This window comes from Gymnoscopelus braueri (assembly GCF_963280865.1).
Source record: "Gymnoscopelus braueri genome assembly, chromosome: 12".
Classification (NCBI taxonomy): domain Eukaryota; kingdom Metazoa; phylum Chordata; class Actinopteri; order Myctophiformes; family Myctophidae; genus Gymnoscopelus; species Gymnoscopelus braueri.
The window spans coordinates 21,345,977-21,361,619 of record NC_137614.1 but is presented as its reverse complement, the minus strand read 5'-3'; the positions used below and the strand labels follow the sequence as shown (position 1 = coordinate 21,361,619).

Below are 15,643 nucleotides of genomic sequence, written 5' to 3'. Positions count from 1 at the left end.
CAGGGAGCAAGAGTTGCTTTGTAAGGGTTCATCCTTCAGGAAGCATACATGCGCTCTGCAAGTTTCAGATTAGATTTTCAGATCATTTGTGTAGAAGTGGAAATTTGGTGGAAGTGGAAGCATGAATGTATGTATACCTGTAGATTGAACTATCTAGCCAAAATGTTGTGTGTTGGTAGGACTAATCGATCGACAATATCATCCTACCTCTGCTCGCAGGACTAACATCCAACAGGAAAAACAATAATTTTTTGTATCAATTTCTAGGAGGTAGGCTGTACTTTTATGTATATCTATTTTTCTTTATTTCATGTCAATTTGAACCTATTGCCCTCCTATTAGATAATTTTATACCTTTTATTGATCCTGCGGGGGAAACTCAGGCGCCAGAGCCAACAACTATTAAAAGTGATGGACAGTAACTAGTGAGTATGTACTTAAGTATTTGTGTTTTTTGGTCTTTATTAACAGTATATAGTAGAGCGAGACAGGAAACTCTGCTATATGATGGGGAATGACACGCAGCAAAGGTTGTCGCGATCGAACCCGCGACACGCTGTCAAGGTGCATTAGAGCCTATCAACGTGGTATGCGCCTGGACCGCTAGGCCAGTGTGCGCCTACGTTTTTGTATTTTTGGATACTTATGATTTTCACTCCACTACATTTCAAAGACAAATATTGTACTTTTGACTCCGCTACATTTCAAATACAAACATTGTTCCCTTGACTCCAAGAGAAGGTAAAAGTATGAATTAACCACAAAGTACATAATGAATTAACCCTATTTCAAATATAGTGAGCTTGTAGATCTGCTATTTTCAATATTATATTTTTAGAAAATCTCTGGAAAATTGTAGATTTTTATGTCTACATTTCAATACATTGATATAAAAAATGAAAATGAACCTTGTAATTTGTTAAAACAGCACTTAAAGGTAGGGTAAGTGATTTACTTTTGTTAAAATAAGTGTTAAATAGCTCTATATTCTGATAGTACTCATTGCTAGTATAGAGTGTTCAGTAAAAGGAGTCTCCCATGTCTCTCCAGCACTTTATTAAACAGAAAATTCATTTTCAATGCTCTCTCTCCTGATTGGCTTAAACTTTGTCACCTACCTGAAAATGTACTATATTCTGTTTACTAAAGAGCTGGAGAGACCCCTGTGACCGAACAAACGCTCTGTAGCAATTACTATCAGAATATAGTACTTTAACCTTTTTAACCAAAAAAAAACAAAAAAATCCCTTACCCTACCTTTAAGTATTTTAAAGCAAATTTAAATACTTAAGTATTTATAAAAGAAAGTACTCCAGTTATTTTACTCGAGTACATACACATTTGACAGAGCAACATGACACCACTGCATGCATAATATCAATGAACAAATCCTTTGTGTTTGTAGTAACGCCTCCGCACAACAGATGGCAGAAGAGTTCACAGACACCCCGAGCAGCTTCGGCAGCGCTCTCCCTCTTTCTCCCAGGGCTGACCCTGGATCGGTAACACAAACCGTGATCCCCTGTTTTTAGATCGCCTGTGCAGAAATTAAACCTGATCACAGTTCAGCTTGTCAAATCTTACAGAAGAAGAGCTCTCTGGACCAGCCGTCAAGCCCTAAAAATGTAGGTATAGTATGGCTGGCTACCTCTGATAGTTTGCTCTTTGTTAAATATATGTATAGTAAATCTAAAAAGACATCGTTCACTCACTGCATCTAATAGTGAGATATACAGCTCAATGCATGAAGCGTAACCGTTAGAAATACACTGCGACGTGCTTGTACAGTGAACTCCACAACATCTCGCAATGAATGAGCATTGAATGACAGACCCGGTTGTGTATTGTTCACTGACGTTGGCAAACTGATGCATGATTGTCTGACTCAGTGGTTCTCAAACTTTTTCATGTCAAGGACCCCCAAAATGATATGAATTTGGCCGCGGACCCCCATCTCAAATATTTTGTTCCAGGGACCCCCAGAGGCAAATATTTGAGTTAAAAATGTTGTCTTAAAAAACTATATATATCCCAAGGTTTGCACAAAATGTTCACGATTTTTCAAAAATAGCCAAAGTATAAAAGGTTAAAATTATTGTGACACTATATTAACACATTTTGCTGGGGACCCCCTGGAACCCCCCCAAGTACCCCTGGGGGTCCCCGGACCCCACTTTGAGAACCAATGGTCTAACTAACGTTACGGTGTCACATTGTAACAGGATTCAGGACGTTCATCCGAGGGTTGTTTATTGTGTTTCTGTAGTCTGACTCTGACCTAGCCCTGAAACATGACTGTCATGTATACAAGCGTCATGTGAACCATGGCTAACTCTGACCTTATATGGAAGTGTTGCTGTCAAGGGAGGAGGAGCAACAGAACAGAGACAGTATACCGATTCAAAACAGTTCAGTGTTTGTTGGAAACTTGGAATGTCACATGTTTTACTTAATTAAAAGTATCAATACAGCAATAATGTAGATAATACTCTGTTACAAAAAGTCCCGTATTCAAAATGTACTTGAGTAAAAGTACAAAAGTATCTGCATCAAAATATACTTAAATGACCAAAAGTAAAAGTACTCGTTACGCAGAATGTCCCATTTCACAAGCTTTCAAAAATGTTTATAAATCTTTTGAAAATAGCAGATCCACAAGCTCACAATGCGTCGCATGACTCGCATCACGACGTGTCTTGCATGTAGATCTACTATTTTCAAATAATGTGCTTAATGTATGTTTTGTAATGAAGAGAAGTAACTAACTAAAGTTTTCAAATAATTGTAGTGGAGTAAAAGTGCAATATTTGTATCTGAGATGTAGTGGAGTAGAAGTAAAAGTACTGATAATTGGAAATACTCCAGTAAAGTAAAACCACCTCAAAATTGTACTTATAAGTACAGTACTTGAGTAAATGTACTTAGTTACTTTCCACCACTGGACAGCACCAATTCGAAACAGTTCAGTGCTGTAATTGGAGAGAGTGCATTCATTGTATACTCTAGTTCATGCATGGGTCTTCAACGGGGGAGTTACTACTACAGGGGGGCCACCAAAACTTTGTACCATACTCAGGAACCTTTTTTGTACATTAACCACTTGAACCCTAGCATCCCTATTCTGAGGGGAAAATAGCCGAAAATAGCAGATCTACAAGCCCACAACACCTCGCAGCGCAAGGCGTTGTGACAACTTGTGAGCTTGTAGATCGGTTTTCTAAGTATTGAGGGTTAAAGTGGTTAACTGTCTGAAAATACATATTAACATGAATCCAACACAACGCTACACATTGACAGTGCTGTCAAACAAGTCTATGAAGCTATCTATGAAATATATGACAAAGTTTAATCTGCAACACAATTTTATACAATATGTAGTGAGGGAGTCCTGCTTCATCTCTCTCTCACCTAAGGGGTCCTTGGACTGAAAAACGTTGAAGACCACTGCTCTAGTTAATTTCATATTAGCTGTGAATTTGAGTGAGTGGACCCCAGGAAGCCTATAGCGACCACTTTGTGGAAGCTAATGGGAATCCGAATAAAATAAACAATTACATTTAGCCATTAATTCCTAGCTGTGCATGAATCTCATATCATTTTATTTTTGAAAAACTCAAATGGTTTTGTACTCCATTTGGAAGTCACACTATGTAAACTCAGCCACTTTACATTGAGGGAAAAATTAGGGAAAAATACAACATTGTACATTTTGCCAAGAGTACACGTTTATGTTACTGTATAAAATGTCGTCCCTATATTACAAGTTATATAACAGCACCTTTTCCTAGAAAAACCTATAGGCAGGCACTAGTAGCTAACATTAGGCTACCTGATTTATGTCATGAAGGTGCATAGTCCTCCTAGTCATTCATCTGATGTCCAGGACAACTTGTGGGGATCAGTGATGTGTTTGAGTGCCTTAAACAACACAATGGAGGTCCAATTTTACTTAGGATTTTGCTGTGAGAATGTGGGGATGTAGGCTACCTATGGCACATAGATAGGGTGAGTGAGGTTCCATGGGTTCTGTATGTCTTCACCATAAAGGAGTAACAGGGATATTTCAGCAGAGGTGCAGAGAACAAGGAAAGACCACCAAAGGGCTTTGTTTAAAAGGCCTAAACAAAAAAGCTTCTGTTTCCTTGCAGCACAGCAGCATACTTTTCTGCATTTAAATGAAATGAAAGTTTGTGCCTGTGTTTTATTTGAATGTAGACACCTCCCAGTAGGGCTGGACAGTATATCCATATCTATGTCGTGGTTTGAGACTAGATATTGTTGGATTTAGCAAATTGTAATATTGCGAATTGCGATTATGGCAAAAGTGTTTTAATCAATTAAGCCTTATTTTATACTTTCCAAAATTGTGAAAAATAGCAAAAACTGCCACCCTCCAAGCTCACAACCCATCGCGATAAATTAAAAGGAAAATTAACATGATTTATAACCAATATTGGTATCAGCTGCCGAGACTGCCAAAATGCTGGTATCGTTATTGGCGAGTATGCGGAGTCTATTGTCTATCTATGCCAATCCGATACCCTGTAATTTATCACACAATGAGAACAAATTTACAGTTAACAATTATTTTAATTTTGAATGCTTCAGTTGATGTTGCACTACTGTTTAATACTCTTGAGTCTTAAAGAGTAGTTCACCCCAAAAATTACTTATTTTCTATCAATTACACATCCCATGAAGCCTTGAATTCATGGAGATTTTGTTTTTGTCACATTTCTGAGCCAATAATTTGATGACCAGCGGAGACTCAAAGAGTCTCCAAGAGTCTCCTACTGACCAGCCACACCGTCATCAAATTATTAGCTCAGGAATGTGACAAAAACGAAAAAATCACCATGAATTCAAGGCTTCATAGGGTGTGTAATTGATAGAAAATAAGTAATTTCTTGGGTGAAGTGCTCCTTTAATGTACTATTTATGTTATTTATTTTACTAACTTGGCTGCACTTTAGCAATTATTATGTCAAGTCATAGACAAGACAACCAGGCTTCTGTCACATCATGTCTTTTTTATCAGCCAAACACCAGTTTCCTGTTGCATTTGTCTTAACATCCCTTTTTGGGTACTGGACAGTGTACTATATGTGTGATAATAATTGAACATGCATAGTCAGTGACACTTGACAAGTGTCAGGCAGTTAGTGAGTGTCAGTTGTCACTGAATATCATTGCTCACCATTCTCTCTGGCGTTCTGCATTGGTGAGTTTGGATCAATAATATTTATCTTAATGCTGCATTCTGTGAGCTCCCATTGTGTTTGGACAATATCCTTCTGTTTTGTCATTCGTTTGTGGTTCTGTACTTCTCTAATGTTGTTTAAAAAATGACATGACATTTCTTTATTAACTCTTGTCCGCGTCTTTCTAGAGTGCTATAATCAAAGCAAGAAACTTGTATAATAGGTCCATATATTGGGTAGGGTGAAACCAATGTACAATTATGATGCAGATGCACATGATCATAACAAAATGTATTAATAGTAACCACATTATCATAGTTTGGGAAACTACTGTATTTATCATTCACAGTTAATTTATTTATTTTTGCATCTTATAACTTTAGCTTTAACTTTTTATAGCTTTAGGCTTAACAGGATGAAATGTGTTCCATTTTCCTCTGTTGTTTTGTTGTTTGTATGCAAGTGATGCTGTACCTGGTCATGATGTAAGGCCAAATTGTCAGTCATCTTTTTCCATTGGTCCTGTATTTACACCATTGTGAGAAGGAGGTATCAAGTTTATTAATCTATTTACTCTCATTGAATGGTGAGAGTGTTATAATCACTGAGCCTGTATTCAAAATCAAAAGGGAATATACAGTGTAGCCTGAATAATTATTTCACTTTTCCCCCAAATAACCAACAGGACTTTTTTTTTTATATTGAAAAGATTCTCTTGGGTGTGTGTGTGTGTACATGAACTAGTGCTAATACTAAGAGATGTTAGAAGTTCACCTTCGCAGCTGTTACATCTTTGCAGGGTGACAGCCATACTTTAAGTTTGTTTTAATGTGAAATTTTGCAAAAACAAATATACAAGTCGGGAAAAAATCTAGAAATGATGACATTTCAGGTTAAAATTATGATAAAGATGATGATAAGCTATTATTTTTAGATGGGTCTTAAAAGTGTGTGTATGTACAGTATGTCACTCCCTTATTGCATGTGGTATGCCATTTCCAGTTACTTCCCTTTACTGACAGCACATTTTGTCCAAATGTGGTGCGTCTATCTCACAGTCCCCTCTAGTGGTTTTTATTGCCAATGTCACTGTACAGTGACATTGGCAATAGGGCCAATTTAGCAAATAGAGGGCTTACATGTAAGCCCTCTGTTTGTTAAATTACTTTAAAGGAGGTGGGGCTAGCCCATGCAACACCTTATATATAGGGTATAGGCTAATTCAAGCACATTTTAAAAAACATTCTCAATACTCAATAAATTATATATTGTTTATAATATATGTTATTATTCAAAGATTATGGCCTTTTTGAAAAATAATTATATTGATTTAAGTGTACCTGTAAGTGACCAGTTAAGTAAAACAAAACTTGATATGTGAGAAAAAAAATACATTGAATGTAGATAGTATCCTGACAGCATTAATTGTCAGAAATGGCCTGATTTGCTCAACACCTTTTTGATATTTATAGGTTAGTGTACAGTCCAGTGTGACCCAAGATGCATGAACTAATGAACAATGTCAAGTTCCTCCCCTGCCAAGTGCCCCCCATCTCTCTCTCTCTCTCTCTCACACACACACACACACACACACACACACACACACACACACACACACACACACACACACACACACACACACACACACACACACACACACACACACACACACACACACACACACACACACACACACACACACACACACACACACACACACACACACACACACACACACACACACACACACCATGACACAGTGGTTCCTGGCACTGTAGACACGTGGATGTCTTAATATAGTGACAACATGGAACCAGAGAGGACATGTCACTGACTGACTTCACTGTAGGAAAAGATAATGTTTTATGACACCAGTTCTGTTGAAATAATTACCCTACTAGACTTTCTTCAAAAGCCAATGCTGTGTTCCAAAGCTTAGAGATGGTGTGTATGTTCATGTGCACATGCAGGTCTGTGCATGAGCTGGGGGCACTAATTACCTAAAAAAACAGATAAATCGATTTCGCATTGTACTTGCATTATATGTCAGTATATTAGGCCACTGAACTGGTTTGTCCAGGTCTGTCATTTGTTCTGGTTCTGGATAAAGATTAAAACTAAATATTAAGGTTAATTTTAGAATATATCTATCCAGATTGAATGTGAGTTAGTGAGCAGTGCCTTGCTCAAGGACATTTTCCATGCATGGCTGCAGCAGAGGTTGAACCCAAGACCCTTTGGTCATGGAACAGACACCTCAAGTCCATCCTGCTAAACCCTGGCTTAGTACAGAGGAGAGGGGGATGAACAGAACAGGTTATAGAGGAATAGAGAGGGATAGACTGTGACAGATGGATTAGAATGAGATCAGGACTAGCTGTGCTGCCATGAGCTCAGGGATTGTCAGTGACTACGTTTGAATGAAGGTCTGTACCAGAGGAACTACCAAAGTTGAGTGAAATGTTTCAGTCACAAGATTGTGTCTGTTTAGTTTCTTCAGTCACAATCACACTAAACTAAACTGGTTTCAGGTGAAGTCTCTGTTGTCCAAAAGTGATTTTGTTTGCAGTGAAGCCCAAAACAAGAGACTCACTTGTTGGAAATCTTCAAGACACAAGTTAAGAAAATTACCGAACTGATGGAATTCGTTAAACCAGATAGATTACCACATAAGCCAAATAGTTTGGATTATTTTCAGTGAGGTCATTTAATTGTAAGACAAGTGTATCCTTATTGTCACATCCGTGAATCAAAGCTGCACGTTAATATTTTTGTTGTGTGCCTGCATTAGTTATTATTTAGCTCCATCCTGATTATATTTGTGTAAATAATATACTCTAATACTAATGTGTTCTTTGCATGGCTGTGTTATTCATTGTTTGCCAGATATATTTGGCTATGTTTGATCCCTTCATAGAAATTTTGGTTGGAATACAAACAATGAAATACAACAAATAATACATTAAATAAAAAATATATAGTCCAGCTGCTCAATAACCTGCATGCACCCACACACTCACTCATTCATTGGAGGAAATAAGAACTGATGTCACTTAAACCCTAAATCATCACAGGTGTGAGTCCACAGCATCATCAGCAGCAGTAGTACCAGAGTCCAGAACAGAGGCTGGCGATAGGACGGAGGACGTTCAGCAGAACGGCCCAACAACACAGAGACAAGCTGTGGAGGCTGTGCACGTGGCTCCATCACCAGCAACATTAATCCCAGAGACTTTGAAGAGGGAGAATGTGAATTCTAGATGGAACACAGAAGCTGCATCGAACACGAGAGCTGCAGGCACACCGGATACAATCCCAGTAGAACCAGCTTCCAAAAATGCCCTTTCAGACCAGCCAGGTTCAGTCCTGGCAGAACTTGAAGGGAGGCTGCGAGCGCTTCCAATCCACCACCGTCCAGACCTGCTGTTGGTGTGTGCTGACCTGGTCAACTCGGAGTGGCAGCGCAGCCAGGCTGCCCGGGTCCACTCCCTCCAGAAGTCCAGCCCGGAGTTTCCTGTGTGCCTCGTTCTCCTGCAGGGACCGCGTGAGTCAGAGCGACTGCTGGGCCACGCCCGCCTCTCCAGGGTCGTAGGTCACGGCGGGAGCCTGTTTGTGGAGTCGGTGGTAGTGTCCAAAGTGGAGCGGGGGAAGGGCTACGGACGGACACTGATGGCAGAGGTGGAGCGGTACGCGAGAAGCCGTGGGTTCAAGCGCCTGTGCCTGACCACGCATGACAAGCAGCATTTCTACGGCCACCTGGGCTACACGCTGTCCACACCAGTGCAGAACGCTGGCGCCATGACGACGTTCGTTCCCATGGAGACGCTCCTAAGGTTCTCCAGGATGGCGGTAGTGGAAGCAGATGCAAACGAAGGAACCGGGACAGAAAGACAGACAGGGACGCAGAGGGGCGGTGTTTGTAGTGTACCATCTCCTCCTCTACCTCCTTCCAGCCCTCCTCTCCATCCTCCCCTTCCTCCTCCTCCTCCTCCTCCTCTTCCTCCTCTCCATCCCCCTCTTCCTCCTCCTCTCCATCCCCCTCCTCTTCCTCCTCCTCTCCATCCTCCTCCTGCTCCACCTCCTCCTCCAGGCCTCCTTCCCCCTCCTATGCCACCCTCTGCCCCCCCTCCCTCGCTCCAGTCTAAAGCACAGCAGATTGTACAGACTCTGACTGAGACGCCATACAGAGATGCTAAGGGGACACCCATCTTCTGGATGCACAAGGACATCTGACACACACACGCACACTCACACGCACGCACACGCACACACACACACACACACACACACACACACACACACACACACACACACACACACACACACACACACACACACACACACACACACACACACACATGTTAAAGACATCTACTACAGTCTGAGTCTCCCCTAGAAAAAAAAAACAGGATGCTTGCTGATTAGAGTCAGGATATTGCAAAATGCTGTGTGGTTCTCTTGACTTGGCCAATCAGAAGCCAAGTAGATAAGGTATGCAGCAATACCATGCCATCTCTGGATGATTAGGTTTGTACGATAAAGAAATGGGTTTGTGTGACTAGGAGATTACCAGCTTGAATTCATGGGTTGTCAGTCACCTTGTTGGTGAAAGCCTGATTGTCTAACTTAGTGGTTCTCAACCTGTGGGTCAGGATGCCCAGGGGGGTCCCCACATGATTTTGGGGGGGGGGGGGTCCCCAGATGACAGTGAAATGACAATTGAAGGACTTTTAAGACCCTTTTGATAACTAGAAAGAAAATAAAAAAGACCATCACTGCATCAAAAGTAATCAACAAACTACTATAAAAACTGGTCATTGGCCAAATGTTCTAATAATATAAGAAAGAGGCAACAATTGTCTACAAGCTGTTGTGAGCCTGTAGATCTGCTATTTTCACAACATTTATCTGTGGAACCGAGTCAAACTAAATATAATGCCTCAACTCCTACAATTCCAAGTGCTTGTCAGGGTGGGGGGTCCCCAGTTCAAATATGATTATTTCGGGGAGTCGTGGCCTGAAAAGGTTGAGAACCACTGGTCTAATTTAGGATTCTCTGACTGACTCTGTGCAAGACATTCTGCAACCACACCTTAAGAACAAATCGTAATACTGAAATGCTGGATCTAAATGTGCCTTTACTGAAATGTCAGTGTTTGTGAATTTTGAAGAAGATTAGCTGTTTGAATCAAACTGAAAAAAGGTTTATCAATTAACGTGCCTTGTGTTTTAACCATGTGGTTGAAATAAAGAAACTTAAAGAATTGAGTCATGTTTCCTTGATAAATTTCTTTCAGCTCTCTAATCAACTTTAATCGATAATGATAAGCTATGAGGTCAACACTGATGTTTGCATTAATTCACATTAACAGCCGATTACATGGATATTTTAATTGTGGTAAATCATGACTGCTTTTGCTGTTGGTACATTTAGCAATATACTGAAATTCATTCTATATTGCTTGTATAGCATAAGCATACACAAGGGCAGTTCTGGGTGGTTCACATAAGGCATGAATCATGCTTGAGATATTCAAGATGAATAGCAGTCAGATAAAAAAATTACAAGATTTTCTAATGACCTGCAATCAGTACAATAAGTATTATCAGAATTAAAGTACTCATGTCTTTTGTTGCTTTTACAGCAAACCTGTTGCGGTATAATCTGACTTTTGATGCCTTTTTTTCCTCTCTGATCAGGAAGGACACATCGCTGCCTCAACAGCCATGGTGCTGTTTCACCTCCCTCTACCCTTCATTCTCCTTGTCCTCCTCCCGTATCCTCCACTGTGCACCTCCATTCCTCAACCCTCCACCCAGGAAGACTCTCCTCTCCGCCCCGGCTCCCTGGCCGCGGCAGAGCCCGTTCTCAGGGACCGGCCATTTGTTGTTGTCTGGAACATGCCTACCGCTCGTTGCCACAGGCGCTACGGTGTCCACCTGGACCTGAGAGACTTTGACATTGTACAGAACCAACAGCAACAATTCCAAGGACAGGTGACTGGATTAGATTTGACACATGTTCACGTTTTCCCCATTTCCTCTAGGAAGGTTTTTTCTGAGCATTCATGTTCTAGTTGCCTACCTACTGACCTAGCCACTCATTCTGTCCTCCCATCCTTCTTTTCTGTCCTTCCTTCCTATCGTCCAACTGTCATTCCATCTCTCCTTACTTCTTTTCTTTTCTTTCTCCCCTCTATCTCTTTATATTTTTCTTTGCTTCCTTCCTCCCGCCCTCCCTCTATCCATCCATCCCTTTCAGGAAATGACCATCTTCTATCGCGACCGCTTGGGGAAATACCCCTACCTGACCCAGGATGGCGAGAGTGTGAACGGAGGCCTACCTCAGCTTGGAGACCTGGCAGGCCACCTTTCCCTTGCCGAGTCGCAGATCTCCAACCTGCTGCAACCAAACTTCACTGGCCTGGCAGTGATCGACTGGGAGGAGTGGCGCCCTTTGTGGAAGACAGACTTCGGAGCCAAGAAGGCGTACCGGCGAATGTCCAAAGCATTGGTGAGGCAAGGGAGACCCGAGTTGTCTGAGAAGGAGGTGAGAGCGGAGGCACGGCGGGAGTTTCACAAGGCAGCGAGGGACTTCATGGAAGAGACGTTGAGTCTGGGAGTCAAAGTTCGTCCTGGAGGTCTCTGGGGGTTCTACGGGTTCCCCTATTGTTACAATGAATACAGGAGAGAGACTGGTATGTTAGGATGCACTACACTACGGCACACACACAGAAACACTTTGTTATGTTTGAGAGTTGCTCTACAAATAAACATAGATTATTACCTGGGCATTCACTGTTGCACAAGGTTATCCAACTATTGCTCATTCATTCACAAAGACGATGTGGTGCTGGTGAGTGCATGATATGTATAAAGTTAATGATGCGCTAATGTGTCCCATGGCACATATGAAGAAGTCTCTGAGTGGATGAGTGGGTGTACCTGCCACACACACACACACACTACACAGGATACATAGGATACAAGTACAACAAATACATATTTACATATCAATACAAAAGTCCTATAAAACCCAAACAAAAATACATAATTATATCTTTAAAAGATTACTAAACATATATCTTCAACTAAGTATAGGTTTAAGTGGTTAACTGAATACCAGTACTCGCCTTTACGCAGCTGACCCATCAAAGGTGACTGTTTTCAACTGTTTTGGTTCCTTTATGCCTGGATAAACTCCAGCGTCTCCTCAACCGCTAATTTTGCAACCACGTTTGCCGGCCCAGTTTTGTCCATGTTTGACATGGTGAGTTCCTTCAGCAGTAAGGTCACTGCCATATTACCCCTAGCCCTAGGGCTGATCCATCAGCTGACCAGTCAGTACAAGCATATCACCCTCTCTGTCCTTTTAAAGGGATAGTTCACCCCCAAAATGTGTCTTTGTGTCTCCTACCGGAACCGCCGGAAACAAAAAAATATCCATGATTTCAAGTCTCCATGGGGTGACTAATCGAAAGAAAAAAAGTCGTTTTGGGGCCCCCCCCCCACCCAGGGCAAATAAAAGCTTATGTGGTTATGTGATGAAGTTTATTAGCATCATTATTTGTCTTTTTTCAGGGGACATGTACACAGGGCAGTGCCACCCCAGGGCCAGGCCGCGTAATGACCGCTTGGCATGGCTGTGGCGACAGTCTACTGCCCTCTACCCCAGCATCTATCTGTCTCAGGAAATGACAGGGACTGACGACGTACGACACATGGTCAAGTATGGAGATGTACACACACCTAGCTTTCTAGCTCAGCCTATCATTCCAGCTATTGGTCTGTATAAATATACACATGTATTCACTCACACAACACATCTCTCTCTCTCTCTCGCTCTCGCTCTCGCTCTCGCTCTCGCTCTCTCTCTCTCTCTCTCACACACACACAGAATTGCTTTCATTTTGGTGGCATTACAGTGGATTAAACATTTCTTCTGCCAGTCAAGTAATTCAATCTTGATATGAGTATTATGGACATTTCGAATACTGTATGTGGAGTGACAATGTGAAGCTGAACCCTCTGAGATCTGTCTTTTCCAACAGACACCGGCTGCTGGAGGCCTTGCGAGTGGCATCACTTTGGCGCCATGACAAGAATTCCAAACATGCCACACCTGTCCTGCCTTACGCCAGACTGGCCTTCAGACACACTCTGCACTTCCTCGATGAGGTACTGGATGTGCAGTGCTTTTTCATGTCAAGCACCCCCTAATGTGTATGTATTTGGCCAAGGTACCCCACCTGAAAATATTTGTGCTGTTTATTAATGTGACAAGAAACCAACGTTTCGACAAAGCCTTCAGGGTTTGTTTCTAAATGAACGGTACCAGAACATCATCACGTACAGTATATTCAAGTCACACCGTTGCTGCTGGAAGTGAGATTCCCCATTGAATCCCATGAGGCTGCCTAGAAGGCGGGTCAAAGAGTACATCAACTGTACGTCACTGATCACATGAGCCCAAAAATCGATTCTCCGGTTCTAGGCAACACAGAAGGGGGGAACTTTTTCCACCACACAACAGCTCCAATCTATAGTAATAACATAGTTTAATGTTGAAAATGTGCAGCATTCCCCTTTGCTGGGGACCCCCTGGAGTGCCCTAAGGACCCCTGGGGGTTCCCGGACCCCACTTTGAGAACCCACACTGTATGATGTTTAGAACAACAACACACATACTTTATAGACAGAAACTTTAAGTTGGTTACTATTTCAGACAGGTTATACTAGACAGCTGAACCAGAACAGGTTCTACACGCAACCACTGTGCAAGACGCTGCGCATTAACCCTATGTGTGTTTGTGTCTGTGCTTGCATGTTTTGTGCATGTGTGTGTGTGTGTTTGTTTGCATATGTGTCCCCTACAGACAGACTTGGAAAGCACGCTGGGAGAGAGTGCAGCGTTGGGTGCAGCAGGAGTGGTGCTGTGGGGAGAGCTGACGTTTGCCAAGTCAAAGGTAATGTACCTTCCTGCTTCCTCTCTGTAGGAAAACACTGTGGAAATAGAATGATAATAAATGGTGAGTGAGTGAGTGAGTCTTTCTGTGTGCTCGATCGTTCAAGTTCTAGTGACCGTATTTGTGTGGTTACAGTACTTGCTATATGTTTGTGTGTGTGTGTGTGTGTGTGTGTGTGCACGTGTGTGCGTGTGTGCGTGTATGTGTGTTCAGCGTCAGTGTGAGCTCCTCAGAGACTACATTCACACTGTCGTGGGTGGCTACATCAGAACTCTGAGGTCCGACACCCAGCACTGCAGCCTCCAGCGTTGCCGTGGTAATGGCCGCTGCATCCGACGCGACCCCAACTCCCGCTACATGATCTCCTCAACTTCAAATATGACCGCCTCTGACACTGATGAGATCGACCACTCCTCCGGTGAACGCAGACCTTTCGACAAGCACTTCCTGTGTCATTGTTACCGGGGATGGAGTGGAGGGAGATGTGAAGAGAGGAAGAAGGAGGATGAGGGACAGAACAGATTCTAAGTTGATCAAAACATTTTGGCATCCAGGTGGTGCAGGGGTAAAGATCCTGCCCACCACTGTGGAGACTGATTTAGAATCCTCTAAACAGTGGGTCGGGATCCATGTCTGGGTTGCAGACCAATTTTTATGGATCGTGAGTAAATATCCCCTTTTCTTTTGTTTCCTGTGCTCAGTTCCTTGTTTTTATTTCAAAAGATAAAAAAAAAAAAAAGTTGAGCGAAACTTTTCATCAATTAAAAACAATTCCAACTCTTGAGCTAAAACGTCTGTGAACCACTGCTCTATGGCACATCTGGGTTAGCTGGGTGCTAAAGGGTGGGAAGCTGGGTGGGGAGGGTTATCTCTGTCGCTGCACTAGCAACTCCTACAGGTTGGTCAGGGTGCCTGTTCAGCAAGGGGCGGAACTGAGAAGAATTGTGTGTTCCTCCACATGCATGTTCCTCTGCATGAAACTCCTCACCGCCAGGTGAAAAGAAGCGGCTGGAGACGTCATGTGTATCGGAGGAGACACGTGGTTGTCTACACCAGTGGTTCCCAAACGTTTTAGCTCAAGACCCAAAAGATAAATTAGACGTTTGCCCGGGACCCAAACTAGTGAAAATAGCAGATCCACAAGTTATTTTATTTATGGCAATCATTAGATTTTTATTTTTTTTTCATGAAATACTTTTGAAAAATGTTAAATTGTTTTTAATTGATGAAAAGTTTTTTTTTTGTTAAAACTTTTTTTAATCTTTTGAAATAAATTTTTTTTTTTTAAATATAGGAAATGAAAAAGAAGGGGATATTTACTCACGACCCACAAAATTTGTCCGCGACTCAAACATGGGTTCCGACCCACTGTTTAGAAAACAGTTGTATACACCCTCCACAAGACCAACCTGTAGGGTTCTGCAGTGACAGGGACGTCACTACATGGAGAATTGGAAAATGGCATCATGACGAAAA

General features: G+C 42.0%; 2 protein-coding genes across 2 annotated transcripts; both read left to right on the top strand.

Moving 5' to 3' along the window:
• Positions 1–1,508: 1,508 nt before the first annotated feature.
• naa80 (N-alpha-acetyltransferase 80, NatH catalytic subunit) lies at positions 1,509–10,332 on the top strand. The gene is made up of 2 exons (XM_080445751.1): positions 1,509–1,625; positions 8,276–10,332. Coding segments are annotated over exons 1-2 (1,161 nt in total). The 5' UTR covers positions 1,509–1,623; the 3' UTR covers positions 9,435–10,332.
• hyal3 (hyaluronidase 3) lies at positions 5,150–15,020 on the top strand. The gene is made up of 8 exons (XM_080445744.1): positions 5,150–5,221; positions 10,902–11,198; positions 11,464–11,899; positions 12,783–12,930; positions 13,253–13,379; positions 14,078–14,167; positions 14,381–14,695; positions 14,731–15,020. The coding sequence occupies exons 2-7, from the start codon at positions 10,929–10,931 to the stop codon at positions 14,693–14,695; spliced, it is 1,386 nt and encodes a 461-aa protein (XP_080301870.1). The 5' UTR covers positions 5,150–5,221; positions 10,902–10,928; the 3' UTR covers positions 14,731–15,020.
• Positions 15,021–15,643: the final 623 nt, after the last annotated feature.

What these genes read in the sequence shown, in the direction of transcription:
- hyal3 (XM_080445744.1), top strand. Translation starts at nt 10,929, where the DNA reads ATGGTGCTGTTTCACCTCCCTCTACCCTTCATTCTCCTTGTCCTCCTC. An exon ending in AGCAACAATTCCAAGGACAG is followed by an intron (nt 11,199 to 11,463) that starts GTGACTGGATTA and finishes CATCCCTTTCAG; the next exon opens with GAAATGACCATCTTCTATCG. An exon ending in GACGTACGACACATGGTCAA is followed by an intron (nt 12,931 to 13,252) that starts GTATGGAGATGT and finishes CTTTTCCAACAG; the next exon opens with ACACCGGCTGCTGGAGGCCT.